General features: G+C 41.3%; 2 protein-coding genes across 2 annotated transcripts; both read right to left on the reverse strand.

Annotated features, from left to right (window-relative positions):
- Window positions 1-6: 6 nt before the first annotated feature.
- Window positions 7-7,017, reverse strand: LOC114139764 (SH2 domain-containing protein 1A-like). The gene is made up of 3 exons (XM_028009865.1): window positions 6,448-7,017; window positions 5,776-5,839; window positions 7-3,671 (listed from the first exon to the last, which is right to left on the reverse strand). The coding sequence occupies exons 1-3, from the start codon at window positions 6,582-6,584 to the stop codon at window positions 3,399-3,401; spliced, it is 474 nt and encodes a 157-aa protein (XP_027865666.1). The 5' UTR covers window positions 6,585-7,017; the 3' UTR covers window positions 7-3,398.
- A 2,741-nt stretch (window positions 7,018-9,758) lies between these two features.
- On the reverse strand, window positions 9,759-13,378 carry LOC114139763 (type-2 angiotensin II receptor-like). Its single transcript, XM_028009864.1, has 2 exons — window positions 12,789-13,378; window positions 9,759-12,183 (listed from the first exon to the last, which is right to left on the reverse strand). Exon 2 carries the CDS (start codon window positions 12,114-12,116, stop codon window positions 10,878-10,880), a length of 1,239 nt encoding a protein of 412 aa, XP_027865665.1. The 5' UTR covers window positions 12,117-12,183; window positions 12,789-13,378; the 3' UTR covers window positions 9,759-10,877.
- Window positions 13,379-19,669: the final 6,291 nt, after the last annotated feature.

The raw sequence follows: 19,669 nt of genomic DNA on the forward strand, positions 1-19,669 counted from the left end.
CATTTGTCAATTTCTGTTTTATTCATCAAATGCAAGTACAAAACATTGGAACAATAAACCATGATGACAGTTTGTGTTGAAAATTTCTCAACCCAACATCTTTCTTAATATACATTTGCAACTTGAAAGCTTAGCTGGATCCATACAGAAGCTATCTTGTAAATAATAATATATAATAATAATATAGTTTGACAGTAGCAAAGTTTTACCGAAGCAGACAAGTCCTTTTCTTTTTTTTTACTGCCAATGACATTGCAGCCAGACAAACAAGACACTATTGTGAAGACATCTACTTCGTACTTAATCTTAAAAATTAATAAAAATAAAAAGAGAGATATTAATAAGCTGCTAAAAATTATCCTAAAGACAACCACAGCTATGATGGGCTTTTTATTAGCAAAATGTGTCTCAAGGGCAGCGCAGACCAGCGGCATCAGACATGCATCAATACACCCCTATTATTTTCTATTAAACAATTTCTGGTCAACTGCCAACGCTAGAAGATGCAGCAATTGTTTCGAGCTCTGTATGATTCTGAGGAGCTGATTAATAAACGTAAATGCTATTACGTTTTGGCTCCTTTAGCTGCTCTCTTTCACTGCTTTCGTAGTTGTTCTTCTATGGTTGTATTTTGGTGGAGAAGTAGAAGAGAAAATATACATTTTTGAAGCTGCAAACTACATATGACCCACAATTTCACCACTTTAAGGACAATGGCAATAAATAACTTGCCTGGTGATTAATTTCTCACGAGTGTAAATGAAAATGGATGTAGAAGGAAGGTAATGTTTGCTGCTGTTAGAAAGATTTGTACATAGTAAAGATTTTGCAGTATTACGAATTCATCTTAGTGTAGAAAGCAATTTATTTATGCTTCTTATAGTAGGGTATGCCACCTTGTGGCACAAATAGATTACTGCATTTAGATCAAATCCACAAAAACGTTCTTTTTCTGCACACACAAGCGTGACGCATAATGGCGTCATTTGGTGTCGCCGCTCCCAATCTGCGTTCGCCCTCAGGATTAGGAAGCTCAAGTTGCTAGTTACGTTTGACTTTAGCATTAGCATTGTGGCTAAACTAGCTGGTTTTGATTCTTTCTGAAGCTTGTGTGACAATTCTTGGCCTTCACAATGTTGTTAACACAACGACTATAAACATATAACCTGACGAATGAGAATAAATCTTGATTCGTGAAAAATCTCCAATTAAATTATAATAAAATCGTTTAGGTAGGATAGCCACCTCTCCCAAAAAGTAGCTCATATTGTCCGAACTAATACGCAGCTAATGTTAAAAACCGGTCAACATTTATTTCTGTTTTTTTTTCTTTTTGCCTAATTACTTAATTATTTGTTCATTAAGAAGTGCGGAGCATAAGGTTGACTTTAGCGTTAGCTCCGTGGCTAGGTTGGCTAAACATGGATGCTAACTGAAATCCTTGCTCCATCAAATGAGAAGTTTCTCAACCAAAAGCTCGATAATAATTAAAATAACTTAAAAAATTATAAAACAAAAAAATAATAATTAAGCCCAAATTAATAACTCGGCCACAACCATCTCCTCTGGACAACACACACCATGTGTGTAGCTTATGTTATTCCCTAAGAGGTTTTACTCTTGCAGCAAAAAAAAAAAATTTAAAAAGCAGCTGTGTAATGAAATACGAATTTACAAAGTTTTATAACAAAAGTGCAATAAGGTCAGCTGGCATTTAGTAAAAACTGCACAGAATACCAGCTAACACCTTCTAAGACGGATCAGAACCAAGTGAATAAACAGGAAATAATCAACTTTTTTTTTTTTTAAACTGAGGAGTTGCTAAGCCACATGTGATGTCGCTTGTTTTTGTCAACTTAACAAAACGGTTAAATTGGAAAAATGGACTTGCTCTACAAACTGGATTTAAAGTGAGTTTGATCATTAATTTAAAAAAAAAAAAAAAAGCTAACCGTTAGGTTAAACTCGTGTTTGTTTAAAACTTTAAAGACTTTAATGGTTAAATCCCCTCTTCATTGCGCAGGAACTGTTGCTTGTTATTTCTCCTTAGTGGTCTCCTTCCCTTTCACGCTTCTCTCGCACTTCTTCTTCTTTTTTTTTTTCTTTTTTTTTTTTTTAGCCGGGCTCCTTCTTTGTTCTTGCTTCTCGGAAGTTGTAACTTTCAAATCCGTGCTGTCATTATCACCCATCATTATGGCTCAAACCGAGATATGCGTGAGAAACCTGCGTCTGTCAGAGGCGGAGAGGGAGAAGGAGGAAGAGGAGGAGGAGGAGGTGAGGAGAGAGAGAGAGAGAGAGAGAGAGAAAAAAGCACAGAGGAAGGGAAAGATATGTGACAGCTGAGGCTCAGCGAGTGGGCGGTGAGTGCAGAAGGGGCAGGACCTGGAGTTGGCTGTGCTGTTCGCTACAGCTTGTCTCCTCTCATTAGGAAATGCCAATCAGACTACGCTGCAAACCACTTCCAAGCTGAAGAAAAAAGTAAAAAAAAAAAAAAAAACGAGTCAAAAAAAAAAGAGAGTTAGTTTTCCCTTCTTTTTTTTTTCTAAAACAAAAAAAAGAAAAAGCAAGCTACCATTAATCCACCTCCCCTTTCCCCACTCGCCTCTCCCTCTCCCTCCACGCCGTCGCTTCGCCATCTGCCCAGCATTAATTGTCGCGCTTCTCTCTCTCCGTAGGCTGCGGACGGCGGCGCGGACGCTTTAAGGATGCGTATGTTCTGACTGCCAGCAGGTGATGTATACGTTTCTGAGTAGCGACGTCGCTGATCAACTGTGACGAGCCTCTTCCCATCTAAAACATATGCTCCACTAGATACTGTCCAAGCTCATCTCTGCTGCGGTGAAGAAGGAGAGAGACAGAAAAAAAAGAAAAGATGGAGGGTCTTTTGGTTGCTAGGAGACCGCTGCACTGAAGAATAGTCTGGGCTGAAAGGATGCTCTCACTGTTTTCTCACCTTCCCTCCCTGTGTGTTTTTTCTCCACTCATATTTTTTTCTTGATGTCAGTCAGAAAAGGGACTGATTCCACACACACACACACACACGCCCTCCTGCCCCTCCTGCAGTCAGCATTCTCTCCGTGAAAATCGCTACTTCAATATGTCAAATTGAATTTCTTCCCCACCACATTATGTTGTCACGCCGAGGCTTTGGCTGTGTGAGCATGACCTGATTTAAGAGAGCTTCTTTCAGACAAAATCGTTTATTTTCTTCGCCGCCCCCAACAATATTTTTATCTTTCTTTTTTGTGTGTGTGTGTGTGTGTCGTCAAACTCATGTGTGCAGTAATAGATATTAATGTTTCAGAGGAGAAAAAAAACCAGGAAAAACTGGCTGAAAGAAATGAGATTTGAGAAGTTTTAAAGTTTGGTGTTCAGTCATTGTTCGGGTTCGGCCGCCTCTAACCGAAAGCTTGCGCCACCTCCTTCTTGCTCCTGCTCTTCGGCTCCTGGGCGACGGGCGTCGCCAGGCGCTGCAGATAGGGGCTGTGGTCGGGCAGCGTCGGCGACAGGCCATTACCGGGCGTCTGCTGCTGCTCGCCGTGGGTCTGCGCCCGCCTCTGAGCCGTGACGGGGTAGAGCAGAGGCATGGCAATTCCCTGTCCCCGCTTCTGGAAGGCTGCTATCAGGTTCTTGATGTGCCGGAAATACCGCTTCGGCACACCGGGAGTCGTCTGAAAACAGAAGATAGAGGGGGATGGGGGGGTAAAAATAGAACTCATCACTCTGGTGACGTGGCAGTGGAGAGGAAGAAAAAAGAAATGAAGAAAGAAAGAAAGAAAGGTGCTCCTACAGATTCAACATATGAAAGACAGGCTGGAGGTGGGAGAAAGAGAAAAGTTCAGCGCACAAAGGAAATAGGAATCCTGTCAGCGAAATAATCCGAGCCACTGATCTCAGAAGAGTCCGCGTTAAAATATTCAAAAGCGCCACATTAATAAATAAAATGACGCGGTGGAGATAATAAAAATACATAAATGCTGCATAAATAGCTTCAGAAGAGTAGATATTTGCAGGAGGAGATTCCCTCCTGAGGGAATTCAAAGCTAAACTCAGTGAATTTAAGATGTGCTTCTCTTTGTAAACATTCAGATCCCCTTGGAATTCTTTTGTGTTTCTCAGCAAATGAGAAGCCTTACTTTAGTGGTTTTATGTGTGACATTTAAGATCCTTTAAGCACTCTATCACCCAAAGGGCTTTACTTGAAGAGCTAATAAATAAAAAAAAGCAACAAATATCATTTAGAGAAGTAATTTGTGCTCCGAGACACGGCTAGAAAACCTGATAACTTCCAACAAAAACCGCAAGAGAGTATTTCAAATGTAGCTCAACGTAAATTTAATGATTATTAAATTCATTTAATATATTCAACACGTGGAAATATGGTAAATAAATGAATCTACCCACTCAACGAAATGTGTCTTCTGCTCCTGAAGAGCAGATAAAAAAAAGTTATGGATATCTAATATCTATCTGGGTTCAGGCTGGAAAATTTACAGTCAAACATAAAAGTTTAACACAATATTTTGTAGAATTTATTGTGATAGCAATAAAAATGGTGATTTAAAATGTGCTTCTAATTTCTTTAGTCTTTTTTCTTAGGCATTTGTGAGGCTGTGACACATCAGCCACAGCCCCAAAGACACACAAACAATCTTAAAATACATTCCTCTTTTCAAAGTAGGCTCCGTCAGAGCACTAGAAGACATTTGTTCCCCTCTAAGCTGCACATAGCAACTGCACTTAATCATATTTTTGGAAAATATCGACATTTACAGACGCCCTCGTGGCCAGTTATCAGCCAGTTTTGGGGCGTTTTCAAACATCGTCAATTGAATCGCGATTCATTTAACGATAAACGATACGATAAAAGCTCCTCCCTCATTGAAATCTCTTCTTACTCTGAACTCATCATCAGACTGTGTGGTCAGCAAATGTTGGCACTGTTTGTTTGTTTTTCAGCCTCTCTCCAACCGGCCTTGTACGTTATTCACAAGCCATATCTTACCGATCCGTTTCTCACGTGTCATTTTTTTCCCCCTTTCCTTTTACGTTGAGCGTTGCTAAAGAATAGCTGTAATTTTATCTGGGAAGGCCTTTAAAAGTGCATTACGTGCTTTGATTCGCCCGCGCATCCATCACGCTGTGAGAGCTGAGGTAAAAAAATAAAAAATCCTTTGAATATGTTTTAAAACATCATTTAATCAAAGGTGTAGAGCGTCTCCCCAATAACACTTTCCATGAATAATGGAAAGTGTTATCTTGTCATTGACGTCCAGCATGGTGCTAGCTGTGAAACCGCAGTCCTAAAGGCTGCATCCTGTCTCAGTTGTCGTGGCGAATCGAGGGGCAACTCGGATGTCTCCATACGCATCCCATCAGAAACACTGTCTTCAAATTTTGAGGAGTGGGGGGTAAGGGGGCGTAGACTGCTTGCAGGGTGGTATTGCTGAAGGAAAAGAAATGCACCCATTTCTCTGTGCTGTCACATCCTAAATATATATATATATATATAGAGAGAGAGAGAGAGTGAGAGAGAGAGTGAGAAGCAAAACGGAGGGGAAAAACAGAGAAAGAAAACATGTTTGCCTCAGATCCGCAGCTTGTTGAATTACTCTGACACAAAAACAACTTCGAACCTAATAAACAGCAACCGCAGCGAGGCAGACGTGCAGCTGCCACGCTGCTCAGGTGAGTATTTCTGGTGCAGAAAGTGTCGGGATAAAAGCAGAAATTTAACAACAACAAAAAAAAAGAGAAGAAGAAAAGGTGTCTCACCTCTGCAGCCCACGAGCCCGCTTCGTCCTTGTGGAGTCTGTACGTGTAGACGTATCCTTTGCACCTGAACGCAAACACGCAGACACACTTTTTTTGAGAATGAACGTGCACAGACTTTTTTTTAATTCAGTAGGAAGTTGTGGTAAGGTGCTCAAATGGAAAAATAATGGCACCTTGCGTGGCACATGGACCTACTGGTAGAGTCTTGACGGCATAATTTAGTTAAATCTGACCGCTAAGTTGCATACACACACAGGAAAGTGGATATCTTTGCTGTTGATGCCGTCTTTCAGATAAACTGAAAGCAGGGATGCACTTTAGTGCATTTTATGAAATTCGTAGACTCACAAATTAAAGTCTTTAATTTACGAAAAAGTACAGAAAGACTACAGCAAAAGAAAATGTCCAAGATCTCACAAGGGCACATTTTTCTAGCACCATCTAGTATCTATCTGAGACAATGAGCTCATCTTTTTATTTTTAATGAGTCTCCCAGTGAGACTCGCTTTGCTTATAGCTTTTGATAGCAGATGACAGAAACTGCTTGGGTTATCTGGTTTAATGCTGGTTTCTAAACGATTTCGTAGAACTGCAGAGGACGGGATTTTGAGGATTTTCACGAAACGGCGTCGACGTAGAACAAGGAGAAACGCCAAGAGGCTGGATACTCACAACACACACAGGCAGAAGACGCCTGGCACCGAGTCGCTGTCACGTACTAAGTAACACCCGTCCCTCCCGTCCTGGCCCAGCCGCCTCTCGCCCTCCTCCTTGCCGATGGGTCCGTGGTAGATGGCCAGGTTCTCCATCACCGCTTTCCTCCGACTGTGCCTTTCGCTCTGTTGGTAAGTGCCAGCGCTGTTCTCTTTGTCTCTGCTGTCTGACTGCAGGCGAGCCCTTTTTGTCTTCCACTCTGAGAGCTGCACAGGTACAGCAGCTTTTTTTTTTTTTTTGTTCCCCGGCCTTTTGCTTCTCAAACGTCTGCTCAGGGAATTTCAGCTTCAGACGAGGACCTTGACCTTCTTCTTCTTCTTTTTTTTTTAAAGATCTCCTTTTTCCACCTCACCTTCCAAAGAGCTGAAAGCCACTCCGTCTAACCTCTAACCTTTCTGATCTAGTGCCTTCGCAGCCTTCCTCTGTCTTTATGAGGCGCAGCGTTGCGCGCACATGCACACACGCCGAAAATGTGGGTTTGCATTTCTGTCAGGAAACGATTGTATTTTGCAACAGGAAATAACTTCAAAGGTGCTTAACGGAACATTTCCACAACAATAAAAAAAAAAAAAAGCAGAAGAGAGGGATGAACAAAGGCAAACTTTCTCATTTCACACAAGAAAATGCATTATGCATCCATCCATCCATCCATCCATTGTCTGTGCACCCTTGTCCCTAATGGGGTCGGGAGGGTTGCTGGTGCCTATCTCCAGCTACGTTCCAGGCGGGAGGCGGGGTACACCCTGGACAGGTCGCCAGTCTGTCGCAGGGCATGCATTATGCATGTGGAGTGAAACTTTTTTTTTTTTTTTTTTCCATCGCTGTTTGATTAACAGAGGGTTGCTTGTTCTGTTTCCATGAATGATGATGTACAATCAATTTGCTGAGGAGGATTTTTGTGAAGAAAATACAGTTTTGAAATAAATATTTCTGGTTAGGCAAGAGCAGTCGAATTACATTTATTATTGCATAACTTTATTTAGTTTTCTAGGGAAATAATACAGAATTATGCCTCCAAAATTGCTCATGCACTTTGAGCAAACAAACATTTATTGTTAAGTTTTATTTGACGGTATAATTCTCATCTACACCTGGGTGACGAATGCATCGGTGTAAAAAGTAGAGTTATCATCTGTAGTGTAATGAAATACAGAACTTCTGTAGATGAGAAAGGGGCCCAGTGTTAATGTTCGTCATGGTAACGTTTTCTCTATCTTGTTGAATTTACTGAATTAAGCCCTCGAGAAAGACTTAAACTTTTATTTAAAAGAAAATAATCAAAGTTGCGGATTATTTTTGGATTTTTCTTAAGCCACAAAAGTAACGTTACAACCGCAAAACATCACTGACCTTCAGTTTTTGATAAAGGAGTTCATGCCTGTGAATAGAAACAAAAAATGAAAGTAGTTTCTGATTTTTCTTTTTTTTTTTCGTGGATACAAATCTGAAAAGTGTGGGTGAGTAAGTATTTCGCTGTACATTTTTCTGAACACGCCATCCACCCTGTTGGCTTAATATGGTGGGAGCAGCATCAGGCTGTGGGGATGCTTTTTATTTAGTGGCATCAGGGGAAGACAGTCAGTCTTGATTGGAAGACGGACTGAGCTGAACTCAGGGCAGTTCTGCAAGAAAACAAGTCTAAAATACAACCAGCGCTTTGCTTTGTTTCCCCTTTAGGCGAATTCATTAGTTAAGTTGCTTAGTCAAAGTCCAGATCTAAATTTATCTGAGAGTCAAACGTCAGACCTGACTGTCCTCCGTCCTCTCTGACTGAACTTGAGCTATTTTTATGAATCTGGGTGTGAAAAGCCGTTAGAGAAACACCAAAAAAAAAAAAAAAACAACTTTCAACAAAAGGTGGACCTATGCACGGGGGCTAAACACATGCACGTTTCAGATGTTTGTTTGTAAAACATGACAAAAACTGCACAGTTTGTACAGTTATGTAAGACCTTGTGTATGCCAGTCTAATTAAATCCAAATAGAGTAAATTAAAGTTTGTGTTCCAGGGCTATAGATGACTATTGGCGCTTACACGATCATATTTGTACGATGCTGAAGGATGTTTGAGTCTGAGTCTGCTTGTTGACGTACCGTTATGATCTCTAGGTACAGAGAGCAAAGGACGCAAATTTCATAACTTTTCTTTTTCTAAAAGAACTTCCATAGGCTCCAAGAGCGGTAAAAGTAAGCTAAATGTTTTACTTACAGCTTGAGAGAGTTCTTGTTTTTCTCAGCAGGCACCTCACACATGTTTTCAGAAAACTTTTCGCAGATAACATCTTCTGTTAAACATGTGTTTTTTAAACACCCAGCTGCTTTGTCACACAAAGAGGAACCAGCTAATGAAGCTGTGTGCACAACAAACTCGTCCTGCAATCTGTCCTGTCAGTCGCAAAACTTCTGCTGTGTTAAATTGGGAATCTGCCGTGTTGCTGTTTTTCCTACGCTAGCAGCAAGGTTGCTTTTAAGAATAATACTCACAGTTTACTATTTTGGATGTTTGAAAGCCTTTCACACCATCAAATGATTCAGAAGGGGAAAAAAATTCCCTTATTGAGTTTTTTTTTTTTTTTTGTGACGTTCACTGGGGCTGCTGGTTTTCCTTTTGGCCTCGCCTGTTAAAGTCGACGCGTTTGTACTGATTCAAAGCTGTGGTCCACATGAATCATGGTCTGTGTCAGAGGCTTCTTCTCACTGCCTCACGCAGATCATGAGCGGTGGGAGTTTGGGCCCCTGTCTCCGCGGCCCGACTCTCCCATCTCGCCTATTGCTTCTGCAGCATCTTAGCACCACCCAGTGGACAAAACGTGAAAGTCCCACACACCCGTTTCTTGAAAACTGGCAGCAATTAATGTTTGCCATTGAGCCGATTTTTAGATAATATTAATAATAATTTTAAAAGGTGTTGCTAATTTATTGTTTTATTATTTATGTTACTGTTTCTGTCATCACCTTACAGAGTCCAGGTCACAATTCATCTGAAATGGGGACACAAATAGCACTCAACGGACAAATGAGGCTCGGCAGGAACGCATCACCGTGGCACTGGTATGAGATTACAGTATTATCTATCATTGATATTATAGACAGTGAAACCAAGTGGAGCACTCTGGGAAGAGAGGAAAATTGAACCCGAGTGTCTGTCTGTCAGGTGGCCTGTAATCCCAGAGTAGACGCTCCCAACCACAGTGGTTAGAAGACTGGTGGGGGGGAATGACAGATAAAAATCTCTGTAAGTGCTATAATTAACCACAAAAAAGTTCCAATTGATTTGATGAACACTTGTTCTCTTTATTTGCTGAATAAACTGTCCGTAAGAAGCAATACAATTATATATTTGCCGTGAATAAACAGGTTTTTTGTCCCCCCCCCTCCCCCCAAAAAAACAACAACACTGCAAGATATATTGGATTGCCAGGTTAATGTTGGCATACATGTGTAATCCAGCAGCATCTCGTTTTGATTTTAGCATATATGTACAGACACATAGAAACAGTTTCTACAGCAACTACTGATTCACATTTTACTTTGCTACATAAAATATGGTTATGAAACAGAGGAAAATTTCAGAAAGCATGAAACACAGCAGTTCCATCAACACAGTTGCTTTTAAAAGTGGACACAGCTGTCCACTTTTAAAACTGACCCCGTTCAAAATCATTTGAAAACTCCTTTCCGTCTTAAGTGAGACGTGTTCCTTTTTTTTTTCATACATTAACTAAAGCTGTAATAACGCGGCTACATGAAAGTGCGCTCCCTTAATCAATAATCTGCTGGAGTTCACACAGGTGAAGTTCAGTAATTACAAAGGATCTGGTGATCCAGAAATAAAGTTCAGAGCTCCTAAATGGATTACAGCCTAAATCTAAAGTCATGGTTTGTAGAGAGAATGAAAAGGATCATGATGGTGGTGCTGCATCAAATTCATAACAAGCACTAGTTATGTTGCATGTATTCTCGAGATGTTTGGCCAAATATTGGAAGACGCAAGGCGTTTTCCAGATCTGTCTAAACTTTGTGCGGGACAACTTGTTATGATCGGTAGGAGCACAACTGGATATCTGGGGCCAGGATTACAAAATGCGGGTTTGGCTCAAAAATGTTGAAGTTCAGCATGTTTATTTCTTCACTTGTTCTCTATTTTGGTCATTTTTAATTAGTTTTTCATTTTTACAATTTTACTTTTTTTGTCCCACTTTATCTTCTGAGCATTATTAGCCATTTAGTTTTGGTATGTACTATTGTACTCCTTTCAAAAATATGTAATATGAAATATTATGTATTATTTTACATAAAACCAGCATCATAAACCAAGTCTGGCAGTTTCAGTTCATATTAATACTTTGGAATGTCAATGTTTCCCAGTGCTGGATGGGGAAAGTCTGTTACAGGGTACCTGAGGTGTCCACAATCGCCAGGTCCTTAAGGTCACTGAGTTTCCTGGAGAAGGAGCTCAGCCTGGTGCTGAAAGAACCTCGTTTCTGACTGTGTTGATCCCCACCGGCCTCCAAACAAGCACACAGGTCTTTGCAGAGACCCCCAAGGCGACCGCGGAAATGGTTCCCGACGAAGCAGTAGAGCACAGGATTGATGGCAGAGTTGGAGAAGCCTAGGCAAAGAGTGAGTGGGGTCAGGTTGGTGATGGTCCAAGTTACCCAGCAACTGTCCAGCCATCCATTTTGACTCAAAAGATCCAAGAAGGTCACACAATGAAAGGGGAACCAGCAGATGAAGAAAGCAATGACCACAGCAGCCACTGTCCACAAAATCCTCTCTACCCCGCGGGCCATCATCGGTCCGGTCGTGCATGAGCTTGGGTACACAGTAGGAGTCGGCGGACGTTCTGATTTACAATGGCCCGCTTGAGAAGGTGGTGAATTTTGCATTCTTGCCGATCCTCTGTAGGCCAACAAATGTTTCCCAATGGCCCAGTAGCAACAGGAGATGCCAAGCAGTGGCAGCAGGAATGCCAGAATGATCTTCACCCAGCTCAGGGCCAGAAACCAGGTGTCATCTGGATAAAAAATCACACAAGCCACTGCATCGAACTCTTTAAGATGATAGGTCTCTCTGAAGGCCAAGTGGGGGGAAGAGCAAGCAAACGCCAGGACCCATACCAGGATGCACACGATCCGGGCTCGCTCGTAATCCCTCGACCTCTGCGAGAGGAGAGGATGCACGATGGCCAGGTAACGGTCTACGCTCATGCACGTGATGAAGAAAATAGACGCGTAGAGGTTGAGGTTAAGGAGAGCACCGCAGATTTTGCAGGCCACTCGTCCAAAGGGCCAGCTGTAGCCCCAGGAGTAGTAGGCAGCCCACAGCGGAAGAGTCAACAGGAACAGCAGGTCGGAGACGCACAGGTTCAGCATGAAAGTGTTCGCCACCGTTCTCGTCAAGGCATTGCCACAAGATAACACATACACCGCCAAGGCGTTGCCCAGTATACCTAGCACACAGATGACGCTGTAGATGGTGGGGATCACTGTTGTCATGGGCACTGGAGGCCAATCTCGGCAGCGATGAAAATCACAAGGAACTAACGAGATGTTCACGTAGACCTCTGTCGCTGGAAACGGGGAGGATGTGGAGTTGAATAAGAAGAGGCCACTTGGGGTTGCCATTATGAAACTAGATGTTCTCTTGTGTCAAAAGACTTGACTTCAACTTCTTTCAGATTTCCAAGGTCAGCTGGAAATAACACAAAGCAGGAGAGTTTTCAGACCACGGCTGCCTTTTACGGACGGCTATGTTTCCCTACATTGTAATCTTTAGTTGACGCCATCGTTTATTAGCTGTCCCGTTTGATAAAGGATTACAGAAGGAATTCATTACGCAATGCTTGAAGTTAAACCGAAATAAAGTATCTTGGAAAAGGTTGTATTAATCTGGCTGCCTGTTGGGTTGCTGCGAAACAGCTTTATTGTGTTAATGACTGAATTCATCAAACATTCACGACTTCAAATGAAAAAAGAGCCAGCTTAATTCACGATTTAATAGGTTTACAGAAATAATAACAATCCCAGAAACCGAAACTATTAAAGTGGAAAACACAAGGGGTGAAAATAATAATTAATGAAGAGTTTAAAAGCAGCCATTACAATTAAAAAAAAGAAAGAAATTACTTTAGAAAAAGTACTTTTTCTAACGAAAATTTAACTGGTAATTATGATAAGACAGCTGAATAAGTGATAGAAACATTATGCCATAGATTTTCCAATGCCAGCTCTGGAGTCAGACAAAGCTTGGCAAAGGATCTTATCGTTTCTGTCCTGGTAAAACAAATAATGTGTTACCTGAAATGACCGAGTATCCAGCAGAAAAAGCCAAGAGCTTTTCAGTGCTTCTTTTGGCTAACGTCCATATCTTGACAAATGTTGCTCGACCCCTCTAAGAGAATTGCGACCAGCCGAGTGCGCTGGACTGTATCGTGGCTCTCCGTCAGTCTGGGCGTGAGCAGAGGGAGCAGATCTGAGGCTCTGAGAAACCAGATGAGGATGGGGGTCTTATAGCCCCCCGAGAGCCTCTTGCCGATTGCGCAACAGGGAAGTTGCTGCACGTCACATCTCAGTCATTGCGGAGAAGAAAAGTCGCTCTCTTTGCTTTATAATGTTTCCCTCTTTATCCTGAGGCTCCCCCTTCCTGGAGCCTCAGTCAGAACAAGAGGAACTTAGGAAAATCAAGTCAAGATGTGCATTGGTTTAATAGCTGAAACATTGGACACAGACACACCAGCTCTGAGTAGTTGCAGGTGGACGTTTTGTGGTGTCAAATCTAAAGGCCCAACCATACCTGTCAGACCTGATCAAACGCAGGCGGCTGGTTTAATTAGAAGAACCTCACATGCTCTGTGGCTTTCTGTCTGCCAGTGGTCAGATAAGCCATGAGAAATATTTACTCTGTCTCAGCGGAAGTCAAGCCAGCTACTGGGACAAGAGGGAGAAGGCAGGGAGGCGCAGCCTGGGAGATGAATGAGGAGGAGGACACTGGAACTGCAGGGAGTGAACGAGAAGATGAGAAGGCAAAGGGAAGCAAAAGCGGAGACTCCCTCCAGTGGGTTTTCATTAAAGCCTCTGGTGAAAGTTGATGAGGGATGCATCCGCAGCCCCGAGACTGATTGCATCACACCTCCTTTGATCAACAAGCGCGAGTGCGCGCTCCTCCTGGCACGCACGTGGGGTGTGCTTAATCTCAACCTGACGTGCACTCATTGAAGTCGCGTGATCAAATGTGTGCAACGTGATCCATAGAGAGTCTACCGGGAACGCGACGTTCCTACGCCAGTAGCCGTGGGAAAGTTGACAGCGAGGGTGAAGGATGGACGTCATGCAATTTTGACGGCAAGGACGTGAGAAATCAGGAATGCGCTGCGCATTGCGGAGCTCTTCAAATTGAAATGTTATGCTCTCCGAACCAAAAACAACTCAGTAAAACCACTTTTTTTCCCGCTGGCATGCTGGGTATGCTCAGTTTCTCTAACACACTTGTAAGTAAGGGATCTCACTAAAATATGCAAAAACGACATGCCCCTGATTTCACTTACATTCAAATGTTTCACTTCAAACTAATCGGAGCTCGTGCATACAGGCAAATATAAAACACACAGAGACTGGCAGAGGCCGAAAGCTTTTGGTCGTGACATGCAGCAACTAAAAACAACGTCATGGTGGATTGCAGGCCAACAGAAATAGCAGATAACAGACTAATAAGGCAAAAAAAGAGAAAACCCAAGTATGACCACTGTGCCCTACAGTGTCTCTCTAATGTAAAAGATGTACTCAAAGATCCAGTTTTCAGCAAAAGAATACCGATATTTACTCATATAAAACACATTTCTGGAGATAGAAACTTCTTATTACCTGAATGGAAAAATACTCAGGCCTGATTGTTATGCTGTCTGTCCACAGCGTCTGCAGCAGGCCCCACATTCTCTTTGCATACTTGTACAGATAACCTCAGAACTCTCAGCGCTGCAGCACGGAGCACCAACCAGAGAGATTCATGATGCAGGAGAGCTTTCCTCTGCGACGGTTCTGCCCAAAACTGTCGTCTAAATGTTGACCCAACGTAGATCAACATTGCTCTTTTAAGGAGAATTTCAGAAATAATCTAATCATCAAACATTTCATGGGCTATCTTCTCCCTTTTTGGTGATGTGACTGTTTCAGGCTTGTTAGACATTCGGAAGACATATATGGCATATAGCAAGAGTTTTATTTTGAAGAGCTTTTTTTAGCTTTTTTTCAAAGGCCAGTATAATCCCATTGTTTTTACTGGTTTAGTTCCACAACCTATAGTGATTAAATGGGTCAAAAGAGACAAATGAATCTTCAGGCCTCATTTTAAGAGACCGGTATAATAATTTTTTCATTAATTAGTCAGATTATGTTCATAGAGGACGTTCCATGCTGTCAACAATCAGACAAACATAAGTAGATGTTATAATTAGTATACAACTAGAATAACATATCATACAAGCTGTTGACGAGTTTTGTTTCAGTAGTTCTGTGAAACTTTCAGTTTCTAAATCTAATCCGTGAGATGCTCTTCAAAGTAAAGCTTTTATTTTGAAAAGTATCAGTATGTCCCAAATTGCTAACCCTTTGGACTTCTGGTTTAGGCTCAGTAGTTATATGGACTTATTAATGATTCAAAATACTTTTTTGTTTAAATTATGTATAAAATTATGTTTAATTAAAAACATGTTTACTTTATGTATACTACTATGATACACATGTATTATTATTTTATCAACAATTTTTGTAGGTTTATATTAGGTTATAAAGTTATTGAAGGCAAAGTGCTTGAAAGAGCAGAAGCTTCTTAAAGAGACAGAGGCCCAATTTCAAGGCATCGACTTGCCTTGATGCCTTGAAATCAAGACCTTGATCAGATATATATATATATATTTATATTTAGCATTTTTATGACAACTGAGGATACCATAGCTACGTGATTAGACTCTATGTGCCTGGAAAACACATAATACTGTAAATTTAATCTTTATACAGGTTTTCTAATTGAGATCCAACATCTCATTTGCATGAGAAACCTGTTGAGACTTCACCTCTCGTTTTAAATAGTATTTGACTTTATTTATTCAAAATCCAACTCAATATCCTGTTGGTCCATGGCCATAGATTTAAAAGTAACTCTAGAAAAAAGAAAAACATACAAAAGACAGTCTTGCTTTTTGAGAGGAGCACTTAAGTTTTGAAAAATAATATCTCTTTGTAATTGCTGCAGGTCTTTGCATTGCTGTGGCAAATACGCAAGTATTAAACCCATTTGTGAATGGAGATCAATATGTACCACCGTACAGTAAATCAAGAATGCGGTACGCACCAACAGGATGATAAACACAGTGCAAATATGTTTACCAGCATATGAAAACACGTTTTTTTTTTCTTCCCACTTCACTTCCACAACTACTAACGAGTCGTCAAGAAATAATATAATCTTTCCTACGCACTCTTCGCACATTTCATTTCGCGGCGACTCCTCCGACCCGTGTCAGCGTTTTGAGTGGCAGCTTCCCCGCCTGCAGCCGGCAGTCGGATCAATTAAACCGGCCTGCGGAGCGTGCGGCAGCTTCCTGTACTGTTGGAAGTCATGTAGCACATGCCTGCAGCTGATCTCAAGAAGGGCAAATTACAAGCCTGGGAGATTTACAAGTCGGATCGTGTGTGGGAGAGAGTGTTTATATGCGTTTGCCTGGTGACCCGAACACATGGATGTAGAGACGGGAAGAGCCTGCGCAGGCTGCAGATACGGAGGGCAACAGAGCGGAGAGCGTCAACCCCCCTGTGTGACCCCTGCCGAGGCCCCACTGGACATCCTGCTAATTATTTTTTCACAGTTTCTGGATTAAACTTCTTATTTAAACTTAATATTATTATATAAATATTTCTTTATTTTATGCCCATCGTTCGTCTACTTCCCGTGGGCTCACACAGGAAACATGAGTCAATTATAGTGTAAGACTTGATGCTGAGAAAACCTGAAAGTTTTAAGGCTGATATGCCAGAAGCATTTATTTTTGACTAATGGCAGAAGGATGATTGCCGTTTTCAGTCTGTGAACCACAAAGTAGTGGCGGATTATTGTGAACCGTTGTATTGAGATTCAAGATGAATACTTTCGTAGCGCCGTGTTTTTAGCCGTATGTCTCCAGAATATTCAGACGCTGAAATGTTTGTTGATTCTTGCAAACTGGCCAGAAAGGGTTGGGAATACTCTGCGAAAACACAAAATCATACCAAGTAATTTAGTTTAGTTTATAGCACAAATATCTTAGTGCATTTGAAATAAGACAAAACTAACATGCAAGTAACTTTTCAGTAAAACATAGAAGCTTGTTTTACATAAATAATTCCTTAATATTGATGAAACCGTTGTAGTTCCATTGGCAGATTATTTTAATTTATATGTACTAAGATATTTGCACTAGAAGCCAGAACAAAATTACTTGGTATGATTTTGTGGTTTTGCAGTGTACGTACATACGTAAAAAGCTACTTTTAATTGTATTTAGATCTTGGCTTTGACTGGGCCATTTTATAAAAGTAATGTGCTTTTATCAAAACCGCCCCAGTGCAGCTCTGAAACCTCCAGCAGGTTTTCCTCCTGTTTCCCCAGCAAATGGCTCCATCGCATCTTCCCGTCAACTCTGCCTAGCTTCTTTGTCCCTGCTGGACAAAGCATGATCCTGCCACCACCGTGTTTCACACTGCAAAAGATATTTAGTTTCAATAACAGCTTTCTTTTTTGCTCTATGGCTCCATCTCTAATGCCTGCTGTGTTCCTGGATATTTGAAGCCGTTTGTTTACTAAGGTTTTCAGACAAACTTTGGATTTTCGGCACAGCCGTTCTCTTATCTGTTGGTTTGTCGCATAAAATCCCATTCAAAATACATGAAAATATGGGACTATAATGTGTCAAAATGGAAGAAAAATTACACGGCTATGACTTTTTTTTTGTTTGCATGGCGCTGACCATGCATGGGAAAAAGAGGAGTGAACTGTGTCCATGCATTTAACCAGTTCAAATGAGAGGAACATGCCTAAACAATCATATACCATATTAACAAACACCCTTAGTCGGCTTGCATAACTGTTGTGTTTATGTTTGTGGCTGATAAATGCGCTGTGTGTTTATTTGGTGGTGGGGGACCCTGAGAAGATAATCAGCTCTAACCGAAACCCTCCTAAAGTCCTGCATGGAAAATTCGGCTCTTGGGGTCGAAGGTCGAGAGGTCAGAGTTGCACCACCCCCGCGCTTCCTCTCTTCTGGTGAAAATTATTTTTAAAAAACTCATGACAGAGCCTGGTTTTAATGTTAGCTCTGAGAATATTGTGTTTGTGGGACGCCTTAACGAACGGACAGGACCCTTGAGAGAGGTGAAAAGAGGCTAAAGTTATCTTCACATGTTGGCTAACTTTAGCTTCATTAGTTAAAAGAGGCTAAAGGTAGCTTCAAATACTAGATAGCTTAAGCTTTTGGGGGGTTTGCGCTGAGGTCAGCTTCACATGTTAGCTAACTTAGCTTCTATCGTGAGAAGATGCTAAAGTGAGCTTCACATGCTAGCTAACTTTAACTGCTTTAGTGAGAAGGTGCTAAAGTTGGCTTCACTTGTTAGTTAACTTAGCTTCTTTAATGAAAAGAGGCTAAAGTTAGCTTCACATGTTAGCTAACTTAGCTTCTTTAGTGAAAGAGGGTAAAGTTACTTTAGCTGCTTTAGTAAAAAGCTGTTAAAGTTGGCTTCACATGTTAGTTAACATTACTTTCTCTAGTGAGAAGACACTAAAGTTGGTTTCACGTGCTACCTTTAGCTGCTTTAGTGAGAAGACACTAAAGTTGACTTCACATGTTGGCTAACTTTGCTTTTTCTAGTGAGAAGACACTAAAGTTGGCACCACATGCTAGCTAACCTTAGCTTCTTTAGTGAGAAGGCACTAAAGTTGGCTTCACCTGTTAGCTTCACATGTTAGCTAATTTAGCTTTTCTAGTGAAAAGAGGCTAAAGTAACTTTAGCAGCTTTAGTGAGAAGCCGCTAAAGTTGGATTCACATGTTAGCTAACTTAGCTTCTTTAGTGAAGAGAGGCTAAAGTTAGCTTCACTTGTTAGCTAACTAGTTTCTTTAGGAGAAGACGCTAAAGTTGGATTCACATGTTACATGTAAGCGTCACATGCTGTGAGACCTTTTGACATTGAGGCGAGTTTATTGTAACATGATCTTTGTTCTTCATGACGTGATGTGAGAGGAACACATTTCACTTTCTAGCGTTCCCCTCTGATTTTTTGTTTTTAAAAGAGACATTATATTTTATGTGGTTTTACCAATGTTACACAGCTGTTTCTGTTGAAACCCATCCTTAATTAGAACATTTGGTACTGCTTATCTGAAAAAAAACCCCACACAAAATCAACCACAATCACACCAGCCAAGAAAATCCTTTACCTCCCTGTCTCCGCTGCCACAGAAAGTGTTGCTCCCACGGGTGTGCTACCAATGCAACGACTAAATCTTAATGGGTTTTTTTGTGATTTACCCACACATGAGCTTTCACATACAGTCATACACACATAGTTCCAAAGGTCATGGTGCTGGACGGACCTGTGGAGAGTTTATGAGGTCCAGTAGTACTGCACTGGTTCCTCTAAGGAGCAATAAAGGAGCTATAAAGAGTTGGACACCATGTTCCCTCTGTACTGGATGTTCGCTCGAATTATAAACAGGTGGTGCTAAAATTTAACAAAGGCACACGGAACATTCCCGCTTCTTCTCAACGAGACCCTTTCCATGACTAACATCAGTTTTCCATGCAGTGTAAGTGGTGATTTAATGGTCTGTAAAGCCTTTTTAATTTTGCACATTGCAATGTTTGGGAAATTTGGGGGTTAAATTGTCGTTTAATCACCAACATTTCATTCATATGAGTCAGTCTCTGAGGTGGTCCAACTAATGAGTACGCGGCAACGTAGCCATATGTGAACAGTCATTTTATGGTTAAGCAATATGACATCCAACTTTGCCGGTGTTAGCATCATGCCTACTAATGTTAGCATAGCAGCCATAGCAACGCCCTCAACCTCTCAGTAGACATGAAACAAGGATAAAAGGGCAAATGAAGATAATCATCAGGAGAAAAATTTAGCTCAATATGTTTAGAGGAA

This window comes from Xiphophorus couchianus, chromosome 23 (genome assembly GCF_001444195.1).
Source record: "Xiphophorus couchianus chromosome 23, X_couchianus-1.0, whole genome shotgun sequence".
NCBI lineage: Eukaryota > Metazoa > Chordata > Actinopteri > Cyprinodontiformes > Poeciliidae > Xiphophorus > Xiphophorus couchianus.

Coding starts and splice junctions, on each gene's coding strand:
- LOC114139764 (XM_028009865.1), bottom strand. CDS start 6,584: ATGGAGAACCTGGCCATCTACCACGGACCCATCGGCAAGGAGGAGGGC. Junction 5,840..6,447: donor GTCTTCTGCCTGTGTGTGTT/GTGAGTATCCAG, acceptor GTTTGCGTTCAG/GTGCAAAGGATACGTCTACA. Junction 3,672..5,775: donor CGGGCTCGTGGGCTGCAGAG/GTGAGACACCTT, acceptor TTCTGTTTTCAG/ACGACTCCCGGTGTGCCGAA.
- LOC114139763 (XM_028009864.1), bottom strand. CDS start 12,116: ATGGCAACCCCAAGTGGCCTCTTCTTATTCAACTCCACATCCTCCCCG.